Raw genomic sequence first — 18,535 nt, forward strand, 5'->3', positions numbered from 1 at the left:
CGGGTCCAGCCGCTCCGCGGCATGTGGGATCTTCCCGGACCGGGGCACGAACCCGTGTCCCCTGCATCGGCAGGCGGACTCTCAACCACTGCGTCACCAGGGAAGCCCGTGGCCTTGGAATACTTTTATAGAGTTATCTTGATCTAATGTCCCAGGAGACACCAGTTTAGGAAATACTTGCTTAGCTGAGAGAGCCCTCGATTAACCAGGTGACCGTGGGCAAACTGCTTTACCTGAGTCACTTGCCCAAGATCACTCTGCTGGTAAGAGGCAGGCGGGAGTTTGAATAGAAGAATGAATAAAGGAGAAACAAGAAAAAAGAAAAAAAGGAAGGAGTAAGGGAAAGTTATGGAACTATAGTTTCTAAGCTGCTCAGATCCACCTGCAAAGGCAGGTTTTTCCCTTTATGCTCAATACAAAAAAAAAAAAAAAAAAAAAAAAAAAACGAGAAAGAGGAAAAAATAACATGACCGTTCTTCCCTCGTGCACCGTGAGTTCAATTGCTATCAATTACTGTGACCTCCTGCGTTCATCAATAACCAAGTTATTTCTCCTTCCAACAGTAGCCATGCTGCTGGTGAACTACTGAATGTCATGTGACTTATTTATAACGCCGGCGCACCCGGTTCACATTTCCTCACGCAGAGGTTTACAGTTCGGGGGCCTGTGAAGGAGGAGGCCACCCGCAGGGAACAGAGAAGCCTAAAAGGCTGTGGGTGCTACGAGAAAAGGCAGCGCTCCAGAAACAGACTGCGCAGGTTCAAATCCCACCTCCGCTGCCAAAAGCCACATGATGTTGGGGAAACCGTGTCACCTCTTTGAGCCTCAGTTTCCTCCCCTGTAAAATGGGAGTCTGCCCCATGGAGCCCTTGTGAAGCGTCAGCGTGGTTCCAGGTGCAGATCGCTTAGCACAGGATCTGCTGGATAAATGTCTAGAATTACGATCACACTCTGAGAATTCTGCCCAGGGACCTCAGGTCAAGTTCAATTGTTGGGATCCTGGAAAATGGGACTGTCTTGAAGGCCAAAACTTTGAGTCTCTTCCTGCATCTTAGGGCTCCCACCTGTTCCTGCTGCTCCCAAGTACCACGCAGCCCTGCAAACCTGGACAGACCTTAGAGAGGGTCACCCGTCCATCTGCAGTCAGCGCACCCCGTTAAGGCCTGGCCAACAAGCCGTCAATAAATCGCTGCTGAGTCACTCACGATCCAACATAAATCACTGCTCACTCCCTACCAGCTGGAAAGAACACGTGGACCACCCCTGACGCTCTAGCATTCTGGACAAAGAGGGCTTGCTGGACAAATCAGCTGGGGCAGCATCCAGTTCAACCAACCAAAATGGGCTGCTTCCCTGCAGGACTGCTCTAACCTTGAGTATGCCAACGTGCATCGGGAGTTGACAGGAGAAGGGCAGCATGGGTAGGGGTCTCCTGGACTAATTTGATCAAGAGGCTTAAGGGGAAAGGCGTGGCATCTTTGGGATGGTGGGCAGCTGTGGAAAGAACCAGAGGCTGGGCATCCAAAGGCAGTTTCCACCTGGCTGCAAGATCTCAAACAGGAAATCTCACCTCTCTGAGCCTCAGTTTCCACATCTGTACAATGGGATGGCTCCTCTCCCAATGGGTCATTATAAGGATGAAACAAGACACTGGGTGTGAAACTGACTGGGAGTGTCCCCAGAGCAGGTAATCCGACCTGAGAAGCAGAGTCACCAGGGAGACCTCAGTCCCTCATCACCTGGGGGAACTGCAGGAGCAAAGGCTCAGGGGTGGGACCAACAGCTGGTGAGTGACCTGTGTGAGGTCACACAGCTAGTGAGGCAGAAGCCAGGATTAAACCCAGCTCTGGCTGGCCCCCAGTCCAACGCTCTTTCCATATTCAAGGGTCCCTCACCAAGGCAGAATGAGCAGGGGTCCCCCTCAACTTACCACACTGTCTCCTTTGAAGCTGGGGCCCAAGGGAAGCCCAGGAACAACAGCTGGTGTTTCCGGAGTACTCACCACATGCCCGGCCCTGTGCTAAGCACTTAATCTCATCAGGGCAGGAACCATATGAACAGGTATGATTACTAATTCCCCATTTATTTATGACACTGTGGACCATCGTGGGACCAACAGCCGGTGAGTGACCTGTGTGAGGTCACACAGCTAGGGAGGCAGAAGCCAGGATTAAACCCAGCTCTGGCTGGCCCCCAGTCCAACGCTCTTTCCATATTCAAGGGTCCCTCACCAAGGCAGACTGAGCAGGGGTCCCCCTCAACTTACCACACTGTCTCCTTCGAAGCTGGGGCCCAAGGGAAGCCCAGGAACAACAGCTGGTGTTTCCGGAGTACCCACCACATGCCCGGCCCTGTGCTAAGCACTTAATCTCATCAGGGCAGGAACCATATGAACAGGTATGATTACTAATTCCCCATTTATTTATGACACTGTGGACCATCCGGCAGAACGTGGCATGAAGAATAGGGAGAAAGGCTCCAAAGACAGAACTCCTCGGTCCCAAATTGAGTTCCTCCCCTTCCTGAGTCCAGGACCTTAGATAACTGCCTTTATCTCTCTGAGCCTCCACTGACTCACCCATAAGATGGGTGTAACCCACCATATAGGATTACAAGGATTCAATGGAATAACTGTGCACGGCACTTAAATCATGCCTGGCAGAGGGCAGATTCTCCGTAAACAGTAACAGCTACTAATCCCATCATTAGCAGCATCACTGCTGTCGGCAGTATTGTTACGCTCTGTCACTGAAGGGTGAGACATGCATGTACCGTGAGGTCCTCACTGAGCCACAGCCTCCTGGAGTCTCTGATGAGCAAGGCTAAAAGAGACGCCAGAGAGTGTCCATCCATCCCCACTGGGCAAGTCCTTTCCCCTCTCTGAGCCTCAGTTTCCTCACCTGTAAAATGGGGTAATGGTGCCTACTCGAGGGGACCACTGAGATGGCCAAAGCTCTTAGAATAGTACATGCACCTTGTAAGCACTGTATAAATGTCAGCTGCTGTTATTACTTATGGGAAACAGAGGCCAGAAAGAGGGGAGGCGCTTTTGCAGGGCCACCCAGCAAGAGTGGCTAAGCCAACCTGAAGTCGGGTCTCTGGGGGGTTCCATCCTCCTCCCCCTGCCCTCCTGAAGCCCGGGGCTGCCGGCAGGGAAGCCTCCTAGCATCAGCCACTTCAGGGGTTTGTGGCTTTTATAATATAACTGTTTACATCCCACAGCCACCATTCCAGCTAAACAAATGAATTCAATATGCTTAGAAAATGCAGAATCAATCCTCGCCTGTGGCCCAGAATAGGCCCGGCTGTGGTAGCTGTCGGGCAGGGAGCCAAGCCACCAGCTGGGGGCCTGTGGGCCGGGAAGGCAGGTGGAGGACAGGGCCCAGGCGGGGACCAGCCTCGGGGGTGCGGGGCCTGCTCTAGGGCCACGTGGTAATCCTCTCTCAATCCTGCAGCACCGGTGCCGGGGTCTGAGGCTGGCACCTCGCAGACAGGGACACGGAGGCCCCAGGCCTTGCTCGGGCCACCACACCTCTGCTCACCGAGGCTCTTCTGTCTGGAGCACCCTCCCTGATTTCCACTCTGTTTGGGAGATTCGGTTCAAGGGTCCCAGGCCCTAGAGTCCCTTGGGCGGGGCTGACCCCTCTGATCTTTGGGTGTCTCCTGCCTAGAATTTCCTCCTGGCGTCTCCAACGCGCATGTCTGGGTCTCCCTCCCTCCATCAGATGGAAATTTTGTCTTGGAATGTAAGAATGGCGTTGCCAAGGGCCTACCATCCAATAGGCATAGAGGAGAAAAAGAAAAGGAAGAGAGAAGGAGGGAGAGGAGAGAGAGGAAGGAGAGCAGTAAGTGGGGAGCGGAGGGGGAAGAGGGCGAGTGGGGGAGGAGGAGGAGGAGTGGGGGAGGAGGAAAAAGTGGGGAGCGGGGGGGGAAGAGGGCGAGTGGGGGAGGAGGAGGAGGAGTGGGGGAGGAGGAAAAGGAGGAAGAAAAGGAGGCCACGGGGGGCGAGGCTGGAGCAGCATGAACGCAGCCACGGCCCAGGTGTTCAGAGACCCAGACTCCAGTCCCACATCCCCCCAGGCTTGTGAGGCTGCAGTGAGCCGACCCTTGTGAATACAGGCAGGGGAATCAAGCCGTGTCCATGGAAATGTTCAACCTCAAACACGTCCCCTGGTCCAGCAGGCCCAGGCCCAGGCCACCACGGCTCCAGAACGCTCACCCCTGCACCGCCTCCACATACAGAGGGATGTATGCCCACGTGGCGCTGTTTAGAACCCCCCAAAGCAGGAGACTTCCCAAACGCTCATCAGCTGGAGAAGTGCGACATCGACTGAGGCCCCCTCGCCGGGCAAGCCCTGCAGTTAGGGGAGAGAACAGGGGCGCTGCTGTGAGCCACGGGCAGAGAGGCCCACACCGCGCCGGCACGCGGAGAAGCAGAGCACGTGGAAACGGAGCCGGTGTGAACTTGTTTCTATGATAACAGCGACAGCCAGCCACCCCCGTAGTTGTCATGTGCACAGGTGTAGCTCGTGCTCAGTCTAAGAGGCCTGAGGGTGAGGCCTACACTGGGGACACGGTGACACAGCCACGGCCACTCTCTGCTTTTGAGAGGGACTGCAGCCACGTCCACAGCCACAACTGGCGGAAGCGGTCAGGGACTCGATGTGTTACTGTTCCAGCTACTTATGATGATTTCAAATTAAAAAGTTTAAGAGGAAAAAAAAAAAAAGCCAGCCTGTTAGGGCAGTGGAACTAGCCTGGATCACACGGTCATGGTGGACACACAACGTGACATGACACGTCTGTCAAATCCCAGAGAATGTACAACACCAAGGGCGAACCCCAAGGTAAACTGAGGACTTCGGTTAATAACTGTGTATCAGTATTGGCTCATCAGTTGTAATAAATGTCACCTTTGCACCTTAACAACGGTCACCTTTGAGGTCAGGAGCATCAAGGGAGTTGGGGGGGGGGAACTGCTTTCGACATTCTGTGTTCATCTGTGTTGTCTCCATTTTTCACAGGAAGGCAACGTTACAGTATTATTTGTGCAGTTGTTTTAAAACAACAGAAAGAGTAAAACACTTCGCCAGGTGCCTGAATATGTGGTGACTGCTTTGCGTTGACGGCACCACCGTTACTGCTCCCCGTGGCCTTCTGCGCTCAGGGTCTTATCCGGGCTTGGGAAGCATCAGGCCACCTCCTCCTATCCTTGGACGGACTCCCCTGGCTGCTAGATGGGCGGGGGGGCATGCCCCAGCAGAAGGTAGGGGGCTGGGTCCCTGTCATCATTACAATCGTCTCTTCTTCCTGCGGGCCCCTCGGCGCTCCCCGAGTTACGGTCCCATCCATTCAGGGGCTGATATCTTTATTAGCACAGGCGCGGAGTGGTGGCCGACTGGTAGCCTCCCTCCATCACTCCATTACAGGGCCCCCCCTGGGTTATACATGGGCCCGACTGCACCATATACTAGGCAATGGGGTCAGCAACAAGTAGACTGGCAAATTTAGTAAAAGACAAATAAATGAAACCTCCCATCAGCCTTCAGAGCCAAAGGAAAGCAAAGCAACTCGGCCATCAAGGCAGACAACGCATCCTTGTTATTTTGGATTCTGAACGGTATTGTCATTTTTATGGAGTAATGCAGGACAGCGGGCAGAGTGACAGAGTCTCAGACTCTCTAGGGAGGGTGTACATCTCTTACAGCTCCGGGACCACAGGGATTGGAGAGGATTAAAGACCAGACCAGCCCGAGTCATCTTTGTAGACTCAAGCTTTGCCAGGGAAATGCCTGGATGGTGGGCAGGTTTTCCATTAACAATAATAATAGCAATAACAACAAGGGTGGCCGAGCTTCACACATTCAAACTGAATAACTTAAGCCTCCCAAGGACTGTTATCCCCATTCTACAGATGAGGACGCTGAGCCTCAGAGGTGAAGAGAGTCACAGATCACGCGGGAGAACTGGGGTGAAACACAGGTCTGCCTGGCCCCAGAGCCCATGCTGTTAGCCTCGATTCCGAGCTCTCCTGCCTCGGTTTTGCTTAGCGGATGCCCTTCCAGATGAGGGAACGGAGACTGGAGACTGGGGACGGAGCTGAGAAGCTGCTCTTAGAGGGGAGGTGGAGGTCCCAGCAACCAAGATGCACCCAAGGACTGGGCCAGATGAGCGGGCTCACGGAGGAGGAGGACGCTAGCTTTGGAGGCAGACGGGCACTGATTCTAACCTTGGCTCCACCACGGGGTGCCGTCTGGCCTCAGCAAAGTTACGTAACCTCTCGGAGCCTCAGCAGCCTGAGGCGGAATTCCCTCCCTACCGACCTGTCACGGTTGCCGTGGGAATTAAAGGAGAGAACACAGGTAAGTGACTCCCAGCCTTGGGCTGATGTGCAGGACAGCAAGACCGCGGGAGCATTTTGTTCAGGGAACATTCCTGAGAAGAGGGCCGTGACTGGTTTTAATCTCACGCAGCCAAGAGGTCCCGAGACAGAGAACTGTTTCTTGCTGCAAAAAGGCCTCCTTGATTTACTCTCCTGTGGGAAAAGGGTCTTTAGGGGCATCAGAGGATACTGGGGGGCACTGGTAATAAAAGTAGGGAGCAGAAATCCCAGGAGCGTCCTCCTGCCATCCCAGCAGGGAGCCGGGAAGTATCTCCAAGCTTTGTGACGCCCTAATTCACAACAGCAGCTCTGACAAGTGCCTGGCACTGAGCTTAGCCCTTGACATACATTTCACTTCATCTGCTCAGCAGACCTGTGAAGTCACTACTGTTTTCAATCCCATCTCATAGGTCGGAAAACTGAGTCTCAGACAGCTTAAGTTCCTTGCTCAAGACCAACATATGGACACACCAGTATCTCTCACCCTACATGTTCTCGAATCTCGTCACTCCCCCATCCAGGGTTGGAGTCTAGACTGCCTGGCCCTTGAAGCTGTGACATAGAGCATGGCAGCAGTGACACTGCATGATAGCTGAGGCCAGCTCAGAAAAGTGATGCAGCTTCCATGCTGCTCTCTGGAAGCTTCCTTGGAGCCCCGAAGCCGCCAGGCCACAAGGAAGCCCAAACAGGCCCACGCTGGGGACCCGAGATCTGAGACTCGGAGAGACGGAGGCGCCCGGCTAGTCCCGGCGACGCCAGCCCCACTGTTTCTGGGTCAGCCACCCTCTGACCTCAGCCCAGCCGAACCCTTCCAAACTGCAGACCACCAGGAGCTCGGGGAGACAATAAAATGATCATTGTTCAAACCACTGAACAACATAGGGCTGATCTGTTATGCAGCAAGGTCACGCGACCAGTCACAAAGTCAGCAAGTGCTGGAATCCTCACTTCCACTTGAGCACAAGACTGTGTCACTCCTGACTGCTCTGACCACTACCCCACACTTTCCCTGGCCCCCAGAACCTTCCTCGAAGCTGTGGAAAGAGCACTGGACTGAGAGTCTGGAACTGGACCCCGGTTCTGAAGCTGCCGTTCACTAGCACAGAAGTTTCACCACGTGCCCTTAAGCAATGAGCTGCATTCCCTGGGGGCTTGAGTTCTCCACCCCGACCCCGGCCCACATCAGGGCAGGCTTTGACGCCAACAGAGCCAACAGATAACAAAAAGCACTTTGCAAAGAGAAGGGAGTCAGGGCTTGCTGAACCCCGCCCATGTGCCAGGTGGGTGGGATGCAGCCATTACCTGCCTAACGATGTAGAAGGCAGACAGGGTTTTACCATTTTACAGGCACGGAAGCTGCGGTCCAGAGAGGTGAAATCTCTTGCACAGGTTAAATCACACAGCCAGGAGGTGGAGGAGCCTGAACTCAAGGCCGGCCCTGCCCACTGCAGGGCCCAGCATGTCCCTCCTCCCCCGCCCTCCTTGTCGAGCGAGCTCCAGAGAACATCTGTTTGCTGCCATTCAAAACACATGGGTGCCAGCTGATTGTTCCATGGGCCACATTTTGCCAAAGGAAAGAAACACGAGGCTGGATAAATGGTTCCCTGATGGCTCCTGAGGGACGGCCCAGGCCATGAGTCTTGGATCACAGCAAACCATCCCGCGTCAAATCACCCAGGGTTTTCTGCCTGCCATACCGAGGCAGCCCCCAGGGCCCCCTCCCCCGGCCTTCCCAAGGGACCCAGCAGGGACAGTGAGCCTGAGAAACAGAAAGGAGGTGGAGACAGTGCGGAGAGCGGGAAGAACGCGGCCTCTTTATGACCGACCGGCCAAGCCAGGAGCCACCGCGCCTGTCCATGGGAGGCAGCCCAGAGCGAGAGCACTGCTAGCACCGCAGCCGTGCGTGAGACCCCAGACGGCTCTCTGCCGCCCTTTCTTCCTCTTCCAGAGGAGGCTCGGGCGAGCCCCGGAACTTGGCCGAGGCCACACACAGCTAAGTCAGAACCCAAGCTGAGCCCTGAACCCAGGACTAGCTGACTTCAAGACGCCCGTGTCACTGCTCTGCCACATTCTGGGGCGGGGGGAGGGTGCCCTCTCTGACTCGGACGCTGCCCAGGGCACTGCTGATAACAGGGTGATCCAGAGCCCCACAGGCAGCCAGACTCCTGGGGTCAAGAACACCAGGTCATACGGGCTGGAGGGACCCAGAAGGTGGTGGGGGAAGGTCATGGTGGCAGCGCCCTGCAGGAACTCAGGGGTCAGTGGGGGCCTAATGCCACTACCCCAAGAGAGGAGACTCAGGGGCCCCCAGGAGTGTGCTGGGGCTGTGATTGATTAAAATGATTTAATCAATCATGCCTGTGTAATGAAACCTCCAAAAACCCCGAACGATGGGGCTCAGCGAGCTTCCGGGTCACTGAACACACTGAGGTGCCGGGAGGGTCGCACAGTGAAGGCAGGGAAGCCCCTTGCTCTGTAACTTGCCCGGCGCATCTCTTCCGTTTGGCTGTTCCTGAGCTGTATGCCTTACGATAAACAGGTACGGGTAAGTAAAAGCCCTCCTAAGTTATGCGAGTCATTCTAGCAAATTATCAAACCAGGGAGGGGTCTGTGGGAGCCCAACTTTATAGCTGGTCCATCAGAAGTACAAGTGGCCCAAACTTATGAACAATGTCTGAAGTGGTACAGTCTTGTGGGACCGAGCCCGTAACCTGCACTAACTCCAAGTAGTATCAAGAGTGGACTAAATTGTAAGACACCCAGCTGGTGTACGGAGAATCAGAGGACTGGTTGGTGTAAGGAAAACCCCACACATTTGGTGTCAGAAGTGTCATGAGTAAAAACAGGGCACCCCAGTGAAAAAGTGACATCACCAGCCCTTGGAGCCTGTGAGGCCAGGAGCAGCGGCACACAGGGCCAGGGAGACCGGAGGTGTCGTCTCAGAGGTTAGGCTCAGTGCCTGGGCAGACCTGGGTCCAAATCCCACCTCTGGCTTTAGCTGTGTGCCCTTGGGGATGAGGATGAACCTCTCTGGCAGGCCTCAGTCTCCTCATCTGTAAAATGGGCATCTAATAGTTCTCGCTCCTCCTGGGCTAGTCTAAGGCTGTGCAGTGACATCACGTCTATAAGCACTCAGCACGGGGCCCAGGAAAACAGGTCAATTCTCCAGCAAGGAATGACCCTAACAGCCCTCTGCAAAGTCTAGGGCAGGGGAGTGATCTTTGCAGGGAGACCGGCCATGGTTCCAAACCTCACTCTGGAACATACTAGCTGTGCGACGCCAGGTAAACCGCATTCCTCCTCTTATAAAGCCGTGAGCCAAGTCCTGTGCTCCACACGTTTGACACTGACTCATTTAATCCTCATGACGAGCCTACAAAGCGGGTGCCATCATTAGCCCCATTTTACAGAGGAGGAAACTGAGGTTCAGAGAAGCCAAGCCAGGAGGCTGACTCTTGCCCATGGCACTATCCTTCCTCACCAGGTTATTGTATGAATCCAATCAGATCAAAAGGCACAAGAGAGGTACAAGTGCTTTTGAAACCATCAAACACTAAACCAATATTAGTGGTGGTTGTCGTTACTGCTGAAACAGTTCAAAAATCCTAAGTCCAGTTATAAGGCCTGAAATCTCCCCACAGGGACTGACATTGGTTTTTAAAAATAGGATCAGGACTTTCAAAATAAGTTAAGGAAGCTGGGTGCGCTGCGAGGAGAGCATCGTTTTAATGAAAAAAAAAAAAAAACAAACCTGATTAACGGATATGATTCTTAACATATTTCGAAATGATCTGTTATGACACAAAGCAAAGACATTTATATATGACTTTGAAATTCTTAATAGCTGACTTTAGAGCAACCTATTATGAAATCTTCTCTAAGCAGACTATATAGTAAGTAAATCATCAAGCAGGCCTCTCAGGCAGACTGACAGCAGCTCCTCCTAAAATAATTTATAAGGTGGGGTGGGGGGAGGCTGGGAGGAATTATTGCCATAATCATGTATTAATAAAATATTTATAAATGTGCCTTTCTCTTTTATCGTTACAGGCAGCTACAGGTATGAGTCCCAAGCCCACATCAGAGGGGGTGCCCCATGAGCCTCAGGAGAAGCAAGTCAGGCATCAAACTTCTCTGCTGACAGGTCAATAGACTGGGGGCTCCCTTAGCCTCTCTTTTGTCACATCAGAGGCAGAGAGGGCTCAAGTGTGACAATGGAAATCGGAAGGTAGGTCCCAACCGCCTTGTTCTCTCCCTAGGCTTTGCTGAGTGCTGAGAGAGAGCAAGACTATTTGAGTTGAGCAAAGCAGAGAGGCATGTGGCTGTGACACCCTGGGAGACTCACCTAACCCAGGCCCAACAACACAATCTTCTGAGGGACTGCCTTGAGCTAGAAGCATGGATGACCCATCCACCACCCCTCGCCCTGGCCATTCCGTACATACCACCCCACACGTGTCCCTGGCCTGTCACTACAGGTACCTGTCTGCGCCTCTCTGCTTTCCTGGCTGCCAGAACTTGCTCAGCTCATGCCTGGGGCAGGCTGGAAGGGCGGTGGGCGGGGGGGGGGGATGCTGCCCAGGAGCAGCCTTCAACCAGGGAGAAGCAGGAGGCGGTACAGATCAATATCCCGGCTCCCTCGCCCCTCGGATAACACACGATGAGGAGACATGTCCTTCAGAGTCTCCCAGAGGTCCCCAGAGATACTGGCCCCCCACTTCCCAGAGCTAATGCACTCCTTAAGGTTCCAGAATCACCTGCCTTTCTTCCCTCACTTCCCTACTGGTCCCTCCTGATACCCCTCCCCCAAAGCCTGCATGCAATTTTTGTCTCAGGGTGTGCCTCCAGGGAAAGCAGCTTAACTCGGCTTTCTCTTCTGTATTCCATTTAATCCTCACACCAACCCCAGTCTTGGCCCAACGAAAGAGAAGGCCTCTCTGAAGCTCAGAGAAGTTTGGCTTTGAACTCAAATCTGCCTCCCTCAAGCGCCCACAGCCTGGAGTTTTTTTGGGGGGGCTGCGTTGGGTCTTCGTTGCTGCGTGGGCTTTTCTCCAGTTGCGGGGAGCAGGGGCTACTCTCCGTTGCGGTGCGCAGGCTTCTCACCGTGGTGGCTTCTCCTGTTGCGGAGCACGGGCTCTAGAGCACGGGCTCAGTAGTTGTGGTGCACGGGCTTAGTTGCTTCACGGCATGTGGGATCTTCGCAGGCCAGGGCTCGAACCCGTGTCCCCTGCACTGGCAGGCAGATTCTTAACCACTGCACCACCAGGGAAGCCCCAGCCTGTAGTTTATTGCACCTAGACCTTCTGAGCCTCAGTTTTCTATTCTGTAAAATAGGTTTGCTTCCTTCCACACATCCCCAATGTATAGATGCCTGTGCCCCAACTCTCAACCTTCAACAGCTTTTCTGATCTGAACTGTGCCATGACATCCCCAATCCCAGTCCATTTACAAAGCTGGCCGATTTCCAAATGGTCAGGGCGTTGAGCACGGCCCACGGCTGATTTTTGGAACAGGCAAGTGGCATTGGATTTTTCCATGTTTGCCCAGTTAAGCATGTCTGCCCTTGGCTTGGACCAACTGTGGACTCCCTACCCTACCTATTTCTGACTCAGCGTAACTGCTAGAAATGTCCAAAATCAAATCAGTGGACCAATGCAGCTCAAGTGTATGAAAATCAAAAGAACAGGCCACAAGGCCCACGGGTATGGGAATGGCAGGACTAACATGCCAGCATATTCCAAAGAAGTCTGCTGCCCCACAGAGGAATGGCCCAGAATGTCAGCCAGAGTCAACACGTAGCTCCAGAGGACAGACCTCCATGCACACGTGTGTCCATTCAAAAAGTAAATTCCAACTCTATGTTCTGGGCCCAAAGGAAGCCACTCTCTACAGGAAACAGCTAGACAAGGACACAATCACAGTATAAGGTACCATAAGCCCCATGAAGGCAGGAGCCACACTGCTCTTGATATTGACCGTCTCCCCGGGACCTTTCGTAGGGCCAAAAGCAATGGCACGCGAGTCTGGTTAGGGAAGCGAGGAGCCTTGAATGCCAAGTCAAGGAATTTCACTTGATGCAGCAGACAAGAGAGAGCCTCGGGAGGAGTCTAAGCAGGGAATGGCACAACATGTCTACGTTTTAGAAAGGAGCCCAGTGGCCACAAGGAGGGTGGAGCCAAGCCATATGCAACGACGCTACCGCAATAGTCCAAGCAAAAAAAGGACTAGCAAATACTTAGTCTAAGGTGACAACAGTAAGAATAGAGAAGTCAGGACAGAAATGCTGTCACAGAAAGTATCTACAGGGCAAGGTCAACGACTGGATAGGGATGGGGAGGGAGGGGGACGATCAGAACCACTTGGGGAGACCAACTTGAAGTAGGGACAATAAGCAAACAGACAGTTAAGGACGGGGAGCAGGTTTGGGAGGAGCAGGAGAGCTGGGTCAGCTTCGGCGCATATGGTGTGAGCATCTCCAAGATGTCTAGACAGAAAAGCGTCACCTTTCGTGCGTGGACCCAGCCTTCTCTCACCCGTTTCAGGGTGTCTCTTCTCAGCACAGTAACCACTAGCTACATGTGGCTATTTAAATGTATGTTAATTAGAATTTAATGCAATGAAAAATTCAACGCCTCGGTTGCACCGGCTGCATGTCAAAAGCTCGACAGCCCCGTACAGCTAGCGGCCACCCTACTGGACAGAGAACCTCCCCCTATCATCACAGAAAGTTCCACTGGACAGTGCTGGGTTACGCGGTTTGCTTGAAACATCCAGCCCGCTTCCTTCTCGGCACGCCTGGTTCGGCAGCCTCCCCGAGAGCAGTCCCAGAGACGCGGAAGATGACAGGCTGACCCTGTCCCACCTCACCGAAAGCAGGGCCTTGTCAGGCACCTGCTGGTGGAGACAGCCGGCAGCCCAGGTGAGCCCGGCGGCAAGCACGTACCTCTGCAGGCCCCCGCCGCACCCAGGTGGTAGATGGCTGCCAACACCCGCCAAATGGCCCTCCGCTCGCTCTCCAAAATGCCCAGCGTCTCCATGGCGCCCTGGAGCTGGGCGAAGGCAGCCGCCGCGCTCTGCTTGTCTTCAGGCTGAGAGCAAGGGGAGAGAGGAAGACAAACAGGCCGTCACGGTGGAGGAAATGCAAACTTGCAAGTGGAAGCAGGGCTCGGTCTGGGCGGAATGTGTGGTCATTTCACGACCATGGTAAATTACCCACGATTGAGCTGGGGAGTACTGACACACAGAACTCAGGCTGTTGGGAAAGTTATAAAAATCATTTCTATCTGACTTCGGAAGGCGACATGATTTTTATTCATTCGTGTGTTCATTCAGTAGATTTACTGAGGCTCTGCACTGTGCTGGGCTCTGGAGAGACAGAGATGAGCGGAATCCAGAACTTGACTTTGAGGACCTCTCAAGCTAGAAGTGAAAAGAGACGTAAAAACAACTAAGTGTGAAACAGGCTAAGTGGGGGACTGTGGGATCTCAGAGGAGGGCCTGGCCGATTAATCCCACTCGAGAGAGTCCAAGAGAATGTCGCAGAGGATGAGACAAGATTGTGATTGAAGTCTGAAAGACAAACAGGCAGGGCTGACCAACTGGACGGAATGAAAGGCCTGACAGGCAGAGGGAACAACGGGAACAAAGGACATCTTTGGCGAGAACAGGTGCTCAACTGAACGTGGACAGAGAAGCAGGTATTTTGGGAGGTGGGGCAGACAGAGCGGGGGAGGAAATAAGCACGAGAAGCTGGCCGGTGCCATGGAGAAGGCCTCAAACACAAGATTAAAGGGCACAGGCTTAAAACTCCAGCCACGATGGCCAAACACGCATCCCTATTTACACTCCTGGACCCGTGGCAGACAACACCAATCGATGAAGATCCCACAGCAAACCAGCGAGTCCAGGTTCTTTTCAGGATGTCCCCCCTTGCAGCCCCACCCAATGATCTGCCTCGGCAACTGAAACAGACCCTGTCTGCCATCCCCGGGGCACGCAGAGGGAAACTGCCAAAGATTTTTAAACAGCAGGAAAGAGAAAATAGTATGAGCAGATGTTTATGGGTTGTAGGGTGTCACTTTTCCTTTTTCAGATTTATGATCCCAATTATGTTTGCTTTTTAAAAAATAAATTTATATATTTATTTATCTATTTATTTTTGGCTGCCTTGGGTCTTCGTTGCTGTGCACGGGCCTCCTCTAGTTGCGGCGAGCGGGGGTTACTCTTCATTGTGGTGCGCGGGCTTCTCATTGCAGTGGCCTCTTTTGTTGCAGAGCACGGGCTCTAGGCGCGTGGGCTTCAGTAGTTGTGGCACGTAGGCTCCGTAGTTGTGGCTCACGGGCTCTAGAGCGCAGGCTCAGTAGTTATGGCGCATGGGCTTAGTTGCTCTGCGACACGTGGGATCTTCCTGGACCAGGGCTTGACCCCGTGTCCCCTGCACTGGCAGGCGGATCCTCAACCACTGTGTCACCAGGGAAGTTCCCCCAATTATGTCTGATTGAATAATAAAATTAACCTGAAACTCCTAACTCCACACACGCCATCTGGCCAAGGAGACGTGACCCAGAAGCCTGCTGGGTTGAGAGGAAGTGAGCTGGGGATGAAAATTCTTTTGTCAATAATCCTCCAACAGATAATGAGGACCTGATTTGCACTTGGCCTGTTTACAGAGCTTGGGTGATGAACTGTAAGCTGTCAAAGCTGGCAGGTCCTGGAATTTTACGAAGTCCAATGCTCAGAGAGGGGACAACGCTTGCCCAAGGTCACACAACAAGTTAGTATCAGATACAGGATTAGAATCAGGCTTTCTGACTCCCCGTCCAGGCCACTTGTTCCCTCCACTCAAGCCACTTCTAACTGGGAAAGAAACCTGCAAGGGTCATCGACCTATTGGGACGTCAAAGCACGCGGTGACACTGAGAGATTCGCTGCGGAAACGTTTCAATTAATAGCAAAAGCATGTTCCACTGATCCATCATATTTCTGGGGCACCACAGGACCACAGAAACCCTAGCAACGAGGAGCTCAACCTAGCAACTGCAGCTGCTCCGCTGGAGCAAACGGAGAAGAGGAAGGCATCTTACCAACATGCTCTTGGTTATTTATGAGATTTCAAAGCAGCAGAGAAAGGACACCAAAAGGACAGTGGCAACACATCTATTATGGCTCCTACTGTCAGCCATGAGCATTTGACTTTAAATTACAGGCAGACTCCATCATCTGCCACTTAGCTCGTACGAACAGAAGAATTAGAAAACTTCCACTAACGCTTGTTTGCTTCTTTTTCTCTCCTGCCCGCCTCCCCCGGTCTCTGCTGCGACAGAAGACACGGAGGGATGAATATATATGCTTCTGATCTAAAGCAATTAGAATCACGAGGATGTTTACAGTTCCCTACACTTCTAGGGAGCCAGACACCTCTGCATAATGCCCTGACAAAAGCCAGTCCTTGCCTCAAAATCACGAAAATAGAAATCAGATCAGTGGGATAAATCAACTCACGGCCGAAATGTCTACCAAGAGGAGAATGGATAAACAGTGGGTGGTCCAGCCAGGGCACAGTGATGGGGTACCACGCAGCAATGAAAAAGATCACGTCACTGATCATGCAAGCACATGTAGGAACCCCACAGATTCCACGTCAGACAGAGGAGCCACGTACAAAAGGCCACGCACCGTGGATTCTGGTTACATGAAGTCCAGATGTGGGCAAAACTACCCTGTGGGAAGAGAAGTTAGGATGGTGACTCAGGTGGGAGAGATGCCTCTGAGGGGTGGGGACTCAAGGGAGCCTCTACTGGAACGAGGAATGTTCTAGATGTTGAGCTGGTGCGGGGTCGCAGGTGCGTGTAAGGATATAATCATCACCGAGCTGTACACTTAAAATTAGTGCCTTCATAAACATCTGACTGTAGGTCTCAACTGAATGGAAAAAAGAAAGGGAAAAAGTAAAAGCTGACTCAGAAGATGCCCAGGCTTTGTCTGATGCAATTAAAGACTCAAGGTTAACCCAAGATGACAGGTAATTTAGTGCAAAAAATAAAATCCAAAATGTTCTCTCCACATTCAACCGGGCTGCATTTAGAGCACCCAGGAGATTGCGACAATGCAGAGAGGGGCCAGGTTTGGAATTGGAGGCAGACAGAACCGCGTGTTCTCCCGGCTCTGCGTCCCTGCGGTGTGACCGCACAAATCTCTTGCCCTTGCGCTGGAGGCTCAGTTTCCACCACTGCAGAATGAAAATAACAGCCAAACCTCCTCCCAGGCCACTATGAGGATTAAATGAGTTGACGTGTGTAAAGTACCAGCACAGCGCCCGGCACACAGTGGCACTCAATTAACGCTGGGCTCGACCCCATGCCTTTGCCCAGGCTGTCAGGCCTTCCAGGGACACCTTCCCTGCTGCCGCGCAGCAGTCCCTGGCAAGTGAATCAGGCGTGGCCCGTCCTTGAGGGGTTCCCAGTCCAATAAGGGGGACAGATGTGCAGACGGACACTGACAGCACAGGGTGAGTGCTGGGCCTGGGGGGCTCTGGGGAGGGGTAAGGAGCCGACTTCTGGGAAGAAGCACTGTATGAAGCCACCAGCACGAGCAGGAGAAGCCGGTGCTGGGCGGGCAGGCAGGCAGGGTCTCCTAGCAGAAGGGTGCGGGGCTGGAAGACATGGTGCGTTAGGTGCCAAGCCCCCTGAGGGGGCATGTGCAGGCCTCTCTCACAGGGTGCAGGGCCGCAGGGAGCCACGGTCTGCAGCTGGGCGCTGCTCTCTGGTGGAGGGCGCGGCACCGGGGGCCTCCCTGGCCGAGGGAACCGGCCCCTGGAGTTCTGCCCCTGGTTATAAGCACAGTTCGGGCCCGGGGTCACACTCTGCTTCACGGGGATGTAAACCACACCCCGTCCTCCAGGGCCAGGGTGGGCTCCCCTGTGTCTCTACAAACAACCAACCCAGGGCTGGAAGGATTCCCACGGTTCCAGCCCCTGGATCTGGAGCCGGATCTGGGAGGGACATGCAGAACACCGACTCTATTCATTTGCAAAAGAAACGTGGGTCCCTGCACAGGTGGGTGAACTTGACGCAGACCACGGGGAGGGCAGGACAGGTGTCCAGCCAGAGCCAAGGGCTCCCTTTACCTCAACACTGACGGGTCCACGTTCTCTCCGGGCACTGCAAGTCCATTTAAGGAGGGAGAAGAGAAGGGTTAACTGGGCACCTACAATGCTGCACGAGGCGCTTTTTCCCTGTAAGGCAGCTGTGAGTCTCTCCAACTGTCAGAGGAGAAACTGAGGCTCAGAGAGGCTAAGGCACTTGTCCAAGGCCACCCAGGTGGGCAGGGACAGAGTCACTATACGCCAGGTTCTTTACTGAGCCCCTACCCTACGAGCAGACCAAGGGTCAGGCTGCTGCTCCACCCATTCCACAGGGGGAAAAACTGAAGCTGAGAGAGAAGAAGTGACCCAAGGGTGCACACTGGGGCACGTCCCAGAGCACGCGGTCTTCAGCCAGGGCACAGACCTGAGATGACAGTGAGGGACGAACGAGAGAGACAACGTGGAGTCGGGCCAGCCTGGATTCCCTGCTTCTGCCACTTAAAAGCTGTGTGCCCTTAAGCAAGTAGTTTCACCTCTCTGAGCCTGATTACTCCTCCCAACCAACAGATGTGATAATAATCCCTTCTGTCAAAGGGTCCTTAGGAGAATTAAGTAAGAGAAAGCTCCTGGCAGAGCCCCTGGCAGGAGTGCCTGATTCCCCCATCCTTCTGTCTGGAGCCCATTCCTCCACAGCTGATGCCTGGGTCATAAAAAATAAATGTGCCTCGGGCCAAAGCCTGGCTGCTGCCAGCCAGAAGCAAACTGCTGGGAGGCAAGGATTATTATTATTATTATGACCACTGCTGCTGGTACTTTTTTAAAACATCAGTCTAGGTTGCAGAAAAATAAATTATAGAGAAGAAAATAATATAAAAGCTTTGTGATTTCAAATGTGTCCTGGTGCCCCACCAGATCTCAAATAAGTTCCACTTAAAGCTGAAATGTGGGGCTTCCCTGGTGGCGCAGTGGTTAAGAATCCGCCTGCCCATGCAGGGGACACAGGTTCGAGCCCTGGTCCAGGAAGGGAAGATCCCACATGCCGCGGAGCAACTAAGCCCGTGTGCCACAAC

At 53.4% G+C, this 18,535-nt stretch overlaps 1 protein-coding gene across 1 annotated transcript in view; it reads right to left on the reverse strand.

Annotated features, from left to right (window-relative positions):
• MYO18B (myosin XVIIIB) overlaps positions 1–13,690 on the reverse strand; it is a gene marked incomplete at its 5' end in the record, with an annotated part of 183,949 nt that extends 170,259 nt beyond the window's left edge. The window contains 2 exons of the mRNA XM_055080677.1: positions 13,326–13,470; positions 13,595–13,690. Coding sequence (XP_054936652.1) covers positions 13,326–13,470; positions 13,595–13,690 — 241 coding nt within the window. The remainder of the gene's footprint in view (positions 1–13,325; positions 13,471–13,594) is intronic.
• Between the last annotated feature and the right edge of the window lie 4,845 nt (positions 13,691–18,535).

This window comes from Physeter macrocephalus, chromosome 19 (assembly GCF_002837175.3).
Source record: "Physeter macrocephalus isolate SW-GA chromosome 19, ASM283717v5, whole genome shotgun sequence".
NCBI classification, from domain to species: domain Eukaryota; kingdom Metazoa; phylum Chordata; class Mammalia; order Artiodactyla; family Physeteridae; genus Physeter; species Physeter macrocephalus.